Source organism: Mercurialis annua, linkage group LG3, assembly GCF_937616625.2.
Source record: "Mercurialis annua linkage group LG3, ddMerAnnu1.2, whole genome shotgun sequence".
NCBI lineage: Eukaryota > Viridiplantae > Streptophyta > Magnoliopsida > Malpighiales > Euphorbiaceae > Mercurialis > Mercurialis annua.
The window spans coordinates 9,085,009-9,094,505 of NC_065572.1; the positions used below are offsets into that span (position 1 = coordinate 9,085,009).

Genomic DNA, 9,497 nt, shown 5'->3' on the forward strand with positions numbered 1-9,497 from the left:
TAAGGTCTACTTTATTAATTATTCAAATATATATATATATATATATATATATAATTATTGTTATTTCAGTATTAGTTTTCTTTTCTACTTACATATAAGATGGTAGACGAATTTTTTATAGAAAATTTAATTGCTAGACTTCTCTTTATTAAAAGACACTTTAATATTCAAGGTGTATGCTTTAATATTAACGGTGTTGACGGGTCACTCATTTGTTAAAAATGAATTATATCTCAGCAAATTGTATCAATAAATGATTGTCACATCAGCACCGTGTATGAATTTGAGAAAAATGAAAGTTGGTGTATTTTTATGAGAAATTTTAAAAAACGTTATTAAATTGATAAAATGTATACAGTTGGTGAATTATTATAACGCTACCTCTTAAAAAATATGTATATTTATAAATTTTATAACATTACTCCTAATTAAAATGATAGTTTGGATACTTTCAAATCGACTTAAGTAGCAATTTGCCCCCTTAACTTGTAAGCAATGGACAATTAACACATAAATTAACTTTGTGGGCAAATTAGTCATGAATTTGCATATTATGGGCAATTAGCCCCATTTTGACAATTTACCGCCTAAACTTGTAAGTTATTTGTCCCTCAATTGGCAATTTGCCCCATCAAATTTTAAGCTAATTTTTCAAAATCGACAAAATTGAAAGGTCAGGACTTTTGTGAAACTTTTATAAAAAGTTTGGCCTTTTTACGACATTTGGCCTTCTAATTAAAACGATAGTTTGGATACTTCGAATCAGTTACCCAAATGTATTGAGTGTATTTCCTCACATCTGGATTAGAGATTGTGACATCAGGATTTGTAATTCTAATACTTGAAATGTGGAATTCATAATTTTTTTATAAGCAAAATTGAATTGCCTCCTTAAGCAGTTACAGCCATAATTAACAATTGATAGGATTCATCAAAACAGAATGGTTTAAAGCTGGAAAGTGAGATTAGAAAAAGGCAAAAAAAATTAAGCACGTGTGATCACGTGAACATGGTTAAAATTAAACATGCCCATGTAATTATGAGCTAAACCAATCCCTAAGTACCCGTTCATGTGTTTCATTGCTGTAAAATGATCAAATCTTTTTGAATTCATGGATTTATCATTGTCATTTCTTCTCTTCTCTTGTTTATCAGTACGATTGAAGTGAAAACCCGACGTCCGGCAGACACCTATTATATAGAGGGAGGTTGGACCGTTATAAATCTAACATCAATATTTAGCCGGATTGATATGCATACAACTTAAAACATATATTAAATAATAAAATTGAATATAATTAAAATCAAGATTTGTGGCAATGCACAATTATACAACTGAATCGTACTAACATATAAACTATGACATATATGATAACCACATTAGCCACCCATTAAATTATGGTATCTGAAAACTTTGACAATCCCATGCTCGCAACATATTTTTGAAAAACAGTTGGTCAAAAACCTTTAGTTAAATGATCAATTATCATGTCTGTACCGATATGTTCAGCAATCATTGGAGCTCTGAAAGATTTACTCAACCGGATCACTACTACCATGAATCCATATCTTCATAACTCATATCATCCTCATCATAACACCTCATACCTGAGCTCATATCAAACTGGTGCGCATATAGTCCTATTTTCGCCTAATAGGTATCATGTTCCAATGAAACCATAACAATATCAAAAACGATTTCAAAAATGGTAATAAAATAATTTATGAAATTAAAAACAATTAAGTTACATAACAATCATAATTAATAATATAAACTCACAAATAGATTGCTTATACTCCAAAAGTCACATAAATTTAAATCCGCTAGACGTATTTCGATCTCGAAGCTCGCGAAGTAGACAAGTCTGTCTATTACCACTTCTTCCCTTCGAGTTGAGACCCATCATTAAGATAGATGGTGTAAACAAGAGCAAGACGGTGTGCAATCAATTAAAGGAGAAGACCACTCAAAAAAACCTTTTATTCCAGTCAGAACAAATAGTTCGTTAGGATTATAAATTTATACTATATATAAAAGTACGGATGGGGGACAGATACATTTACGTTATTTTCCTTTTTAATTTATAAAACATAATTATTAATTAAAAACTATTAAGATAATTATTAGAGTTAGTTAGTGTTGGAGTACTAACTAAAATAAACTACTATTAATGTAGAGATAATTATTTAGAGTTCTAACTAAAATAAACTACTTAATAATAATAATTATTATTTTAATTATTATTTAATCAATTATAATTTTACTTAAGATAAATTATTTTTAATAAATTATTAATTTAATATTTTTAATTTATACTCTCTATAAATAAGATAGACTATTTTTAATTATTAACTACTCTATAAATAATTATTTAATAATTTACATTTAAATATAATTTATAATTATAACTTTTATCAAGGACCAAACGACCCCTTACATGCGAATTAAAAAAAAATCTTAATTAAACCAATTGCATTCAACATGCACCAATAAATAGATTTTTTTTGTCAAAGATGGTAACCAATTCTGTAGAGTCTCAATTGTTAGTATTAATTAGCCATTTAAGTTAGGTCCACATTGGCACCAATAAATAGGTAAAAAAAGTTTAAAAAGCTCATATATATATATATATATAAATATATATATATATATTTGTCTTTGTAAAAAGTTAGAGAAAATAAAAAATTATTTTTTATGTAACAACGAAAGATGTGTTTCATAAATAGTATTTATGATTTTACATAGTGAACCAAAAATGAATAATCAAATTAATAAATCCAGTTTGATTCGATTTTAAATTATAATTTTGTTATTGATTCAATTTACTGATAAAAAGGATCAATTTGATTTTGATAAACATGGAATAATGTTCTGACCAATGTAATATAACTGGTCAAACCCGTCTTGTTTAAATAAGATAAGTTTGAAATATTAATATTATTATAAAATGGGTTAATTCCTAAAAAAATCACGAATTTTACACGAATTTTCATTTTAATCATGACCTTTAAAAGTTGTCATTTAAAGGCATGAACTTTCATTTTATTTCAAATCTATCACTAAAGTAAAATTCGGTGTATTTTATCTGACTAAAAATTCCTAATTCTTGATACTCTAACTGAAAGATAATAAGATTTGATGTTGATTAATAACTTGGATCTTTCATTAATGGTTTAGTAAAGAATTTAGTCAATAAAAATACACTGAAATGATGAATTTGAAACAATATGAAAGTTCGTGCCTTTACATGGCAACTTTTAAAGATAATGATTAAAATGAAACTTGGTATAAAGTTCGTGATTTTTTTAGGAATTAAACCTTATAAAATTGATCCATTTTTATACAGAGTAATGCTATATAATTCTCTTATTTACCTTTTTAACTCACCTAACGTAGCATTTAAAGAGTTGATGTTTTAAAAATCGATTTTTGAAATATACACTTTGGAAGTAAATTCAACGAATAAAATACTGTCACATAAAGACGGACATTGAATGTGGTATAAAATGGTAAGTTAAATAACATTTTCCTTTTCTAAAATATGAATAGTTTATAATTTTTTCGATATGAACCAAATAACTCTAAAGGTAGAGGTGGCCATGGGCCGGGTCAGCCCGTAAACCGGCCCGGAACCGTACAAAAGGCGGTTTCGGGCCGGTTTCATATTTGTTGAACCGGCAACCGGCGGTTTCGGGTCGGAACCGGCAACCGGCGGTTCCGGGTCGGAACCGGCAACCGGCGGTTCCGGGTCGGAACCGGCGGTTCAAGGGTTGAACCCGTAAATAAAAATATATATTATATATTTAAATATGTATTATATCTTTATCATATAATATATTTACTTTTGCAATAAATATATGTTATATTGGTTTTAGTTAAATTTTTGGTTAATATTTTAATTTTAAAAAAAATATTTTTTATTTTCTTGTAATACTATCTCCGTGAGTTATTTTATTGTTAAATAACAATTTTTAGTAATTAAATTTTAGTTTTAATTTTTTTTTAAACCGTCTTAAACCGAAACCGGAACCGTCCGGTTCTGGACCGTCATGGAACCGTCTCTCAGGCGGTTCCGGCCGGTTCCACTTTTTCTTGAACCGTGACCTGACGGTTCCGAACCGGAACTGCCGGGTTATGAACCGTGGCCACCTCTATCTAAAGGCATCTCTAATACATGTCACTTGTTTTAAAATAAATGATATTTCACCTCCAATGTGTCATTTGTTTTAAAACAAGTGACATACAAATCCTCTCTCTCATCAGAGTAGGTAATTCACTATTTAGAGGCGCCTATTTACAATTTATTATTTGGCTAAAGTACAATTTAATATTATAGTTTGTTTTTTATTTAATTTAATATATATGAATATTATTTATTTATAATATTATAGAATAATTTTACACATGAAAATATTAAAATATTATAATTATTTAATTTTCATAAATTATTACAATTAACATAAAATATTATATAAATAATTTTATGAGACAATAATTTGAAAACATTGCATTAATTATTTAACGAGACGAGAACATAAAAATATTTTATAAATAATTCTACGATACGGTAACACAAAAATATCACATAAATTAGATGATAACCTAAAAAAGAAACATACTACCATTGCGACATCATATGATAACGAAATAGAACATATTTTACATCAATAATTTGGTAGACTGGTATCAGATCCGCCAATATTAATAAAATAGTCATTGAATTTTTTTGGATTAGAAGATGATTGATGTTGTTGACCTCTTTTATAAACTATACGTTAACAGTCTGCTTCCCAAAATGTCCGCATTTTTGGATCAAAAATTAAATTCAAATTTGTTGTTAAAAATTGTTTTAAATATAAATATTTATAATATAAATTATTTAATAATTTTAATTTTATAAAATATAATTATTATTATATATATTAATTGAACTAATATGTAACAAAAATAAGTTTGTGGGTGTTGCTTATAAAAGTGTATAGATGCTAAAGTAAAAAAATGATTAAAATATTAAACGTGAAAAGCAATATTATTTTTGGTGTAGGAAAAAGTGATTGTAGTTGGAATGAGTTTAATGATAAATTATCTAATTAATATTTGGTGATGAGTTGTAGTTGGAGATGGTCTAACTATATAGGCCTAATGTCTTAAAAAACCCCGACTTTTTAGCCCCTTCTCAATCATACCCTGACGTTGAAAATTTGTCAATTTTACCCTATTTTGCATTTTTGTGTTTCAATTGTACCCTGAAAAATTAAATTAACGTCTTTTGCGTTTGGAAATTTGTTTAAAACATTCTCCATGTCTCGCATATATTAATTGTATATTTTTAAAATTTATTTAAATTTAGTTAAATTAATTAAGAATTTAAATTAGTGTTAATTTGATTATGGTTTTTAGTTAGTTTTTAAAAATAAAGGACTTATTTGTAATTTTTTGAATAAAAAAGAATTTAATTTCATGTTTAAACTTAATTAATTGAATGATTTCATCATTTAAGTAAAAAAATTAACAAAAATTAAAATATTGGGGTAATTGAAAACGGAAAATTCAAAAGTGGGTAAAATTGACAAATTTTCAATGTCGGGGTGAAATTGAAAAAAAAATTAAAGGTGAGGGGTTTTTGAGTGATTAGGCCAACTATATATATACATACTATCGTAATATCTAAATTAAAATTTTAATCTCATTATTAAAGATATGTAGCAATCATATATTTTGTTAGTTATAATGTAATTTTTATTTATATAATTCCTATTATTTTCTTATAATTAATCTTTTCACTCTTTTATGTGTATAGTTATAATATTTCATAATGTAAAGCTACTAATATATAAGATTTTTTTTGATAATCGGAGAAGGAAAATATTTGTGGAAGAAATCGAACCCACAACATCGACAATTTACTGTCCAGCATTTATACCATTTGAGTTACAGCTCGTTGGTCACTAATATATAAGATTGCTAACTTTTGTTTGTGGGAGAGTCATTTAAGCAATAATTTCCGCATTTCACTACCTCTTTTTCCCCATTTTTCATACATTCTCTTATCATTATCAAAGAAACAGACAATTATTATAATATATAAAAAAAGTATATAAAAAACTATTCTTTTCAATCCTTTTTTATTCTCTATATTACAAAGTCCCATTACGCATACATATTTGATAATGACATACATAATTCTCTAACCAAACACTCATTTTCCTTCAATTTCGTTTCTGGGTTGCACTCACCATTCATTTCCTCTCTTTTCTTTCTATCTCTCTCTCTAAATTCTAGAGAGATAAACTAAACCAATCAAGATTTTTTGGTTATAAAAAATGTAATCAGTATCAAATCAGATAAAATAATTGATTTGAAGATTTATTTTTAACAAAAACAAAAATACTACATTTTAGGGAACTGGTTTGTTTAAAAATGTATAGAAGTTAAATTTCAATAATCATATATTTTCAAAAACCTAAAAATGGAATGAGTAAAAAACTTTTAAAAAATATTTAGAGGGATAGTCGACATCTTAGTTTAAAAGGTTACATCCGCCCCTGCATAAATCCAATTTAAAAAAATGAACAAAAATTTATTATAGCGGCACTGGCGACGCATAGAGTATACGCATTTTCTCTACATAACGAAAGAACATAATCTCTACAAAATTAATAGCGTAAGCATTCAATCTTGACTTAAAAAAGAGAGCAAATTACGTTGAAGTATAACATAATTAACAGTTCGGTATCTCTTATTTCAAAAGTCTATTTAGTGGTATTTCAGTTTCAAATTTATTAACTATTAGACCCTTTCGCTAATGTTGACACTAATTTTCATTTGGTATCACATCTTTAATTTCGTGAACTATTTGATCCCTCACTTTTAATTTTGTTAAATAATTGGATACCTCACTTTTAAACAATTTGATACTTCAGTTTCAATTCTATTAAACAATTTGATCCTTCAAATTAATGGAAGGGTCTCTCAGTTAACGGAATTAAAACTGAGATATCATTAAATAGATTTCTAAAATAACAGGTACCAAACTATTAGTTATAATATATCTCAGTGACCTCGGCATAATTTGCTCTAAAAATGAAGGGATTGAATTTAAGAAATTTTAATATTATAGGAATCTAACTAAGCATTTTGCCTGTAAATCTCTAACTAAAAGACTCATTTCCCTTCTATTTCGTTTATGAGTCTGCTGCGCACACTCACCATCCATTTCCTCTCTCTCTAGATTCTAGAGAGATAAACTAAACCAACAAAAAATTAAAAGAAAACAAAGTATTAATCAGGTGACGGTCTTGACGGTGGTGTGGGCTTCAAATGGTTGACGCGCAATTTTTTGACTTTTGTTTATGAAAATTTGAAAATCTCTGAATTCTCCAACAAATTTTCTTTTTTTCTCTGTTTTTTTTCTACCATCTATGTAATAATTTCACTGGTTTTTAGAGATCCCAAGATCTCTGAAACCAATTTTTTTTTTTTCAAAATTTTCTCGCTCTCCAAACAGAACTTTTCTTTTGATTGATTCTTGATTAAATTTTCAATCTTTTTCTTTTGGGTTATCTTCTTAGATCATTCCATTAAATACCCAATTCAGTTTTGTATTTGTTATGAATAATTAAATACATCTCATTCAATGAAATTTTCATTGAAAAACAGTTTTTAATTTTCTATTTTTTTGATTTTCTAATCAATTTTCAATCTCCTCTGTTTTTTAAAAATGGGTTGTGCAAGCTCCAAGCAGAGTAAGCGTTGCCGGAATTGCAACGCGCCGTACACGACGGTGCCGCGTAGCTATTCAATGCACGTTGTTCATCCGCCGCAACAGAAAGGTGATAGCTACCATGTGGTGGCGCTTACCTCCACCACATTAGGCTCTCTGCCGCTAAATTCCGCCGCTAATTTTAAAGATCACATCAGTATCAACACCGCCATTGATATTCTCACGGCGAGAAGCAACGAGCAAGATCATTCGAGTGGTTGTAATGGCCATGATGGTGATAAAGATGGGAAGAGTAAAGATTTTTCAGTTGGTTTAATTGAAGCTAAGACTTGGTCTAATATGATCCAAGAAAAAATCCCTAAAATCGAGCCGAAAACCCCGATAAGAACGCCGCCGGGTGAGCCGGAGACGATTAATACTTGGGAGTTAATGGCTGGACTTGAAGAAGATGATCAAATTCCATTGGCTCATCGATTTCGAAGCTTTTCGTTCGATCTTGCTCGGGATTCTAATCCGATTCAAGACAGTCCGAATGTAATTCCGAAAAATAATCAGAAAATCGACAATCAAATCGAAAAACAGCCGTTTTGGATTCAATATCCGGATGAAGATTCGAATTCGAAATGTCCGGAATTCGATCCAGAAGTTATTTCCACGTTTAGAAGATCATTACAAGAACTGTCTCCAACTCATCCATTTTACATTAAACCATCCGAAAATGGTGAGGAAAAACAACCGCCAGGTACCGACATTGTAATGAATAACGATTATTATTCGAAAGGCGAAAAAGAGAAGCTAATAGTATACTTCACGAGTCTACGAGGAGTCCGAAAAACATACGAAGATTGTTGCCATGTTCGAGTGATTTTAAAAGGATTAGGCGTTCGGGTCGACGAGCGTGATGTATCGATGCATTCGGGTTTTAAAGACGAGTTAAAAGAGCTATTAGGCGATAAATTTAGCAGCGGAGGGTTACCGAGAGTGTTTATCGGGAGTAAATATGTTGGCGGAGCTGACGAAATTCGACGAATGAACGAAGAAGGTAAGCTCGAGAAGGCGGTTGACGGGTGCGAAACTTTGGAGGATGATTGTAATGGCTGCATTACTGGTGATTGTGAGGGTTGTGGGGATATTAGGTTTGTGCCTTGTGAGACATGTAATGGAAGTTGTAAAATATATTGCGAAAACGACGACGAAGACGAGGATGAAGGCGAAGGCGGAGGAGGAGAAGAAACAGAAGCAGCAGAAGAAGAAAATGGTGAGTATGGATTTCAAAGATGTCCTGATTGTAATGAGAATGGACTAATACGGTGTCGTATTTGCTGTTACTAGTTTTTTAGGTAACAGTTTATTGTTATTTTTTTGTGTATTTGAGTTTGTTGTACAGTGAAGAGTTTTTGGTGTGTATTTGGAGAGATTTTATATATATGCAATAGAAGATAAATAGGGAATATTGTGTGTTTCTATCATATTTTACAATCTTATTTAAATTATAGTATAAAGTCGTTATTTCACCGGAGAGAAGCAAAGTCTGATGATCGTCCAAAATTTCCGAGAGCTTTTAATGCTCGATTAGAACTTCATTGATAAATTCTTGATGTTTAAAGTTCATTTGATCGAAATCACCTCAATCCTATTTGCAGTAATTAATCTCAAATTTCATTTCAAAGATGTTCATTTCATATAAAAAAATAACGCTTCATATTATAAAAGAACAACCGTTTTGGAAATATATCAAAAATTTGGCATTTCGGATAATTTTTTTTAATGCAA

General features: G+C 29.3%; 1 protein-coding gene across 1 annotated transcript; it reads left to right on the plus strand.

The window, feature by feature from the left end:
• The first annotated feature begins 7,204 nt into the window (after positions 1-7,204).
• Positions 7,205-9,175, plus strand: LOC126673860 (uncharacterized protein At5g39865-like). Its single transcript, XM_050368173.2, has one exon. It carries the CDS (start codon positions 7,722-7,724, stop codon positions 9,054-9,056), a length of 1,335 nt encoding a protein of 444 aa, XP_050224130.1. The 5' UTR covers positions 7,205-7,721; the 3' UTR covers positions 9,057-9,175.
• Positions 9,176-9,497: the final 322 nt, after the last annotated feature.

Coding starts and splice junctions, on each gene's coding strand:
- LOC126673860 (XM_050368173.2), top strand. CDS start 7,722: ATGGGTTGTGCAAGCTCCAAGCAGAGTAAGCGTTGCCGGAATTGCAAC.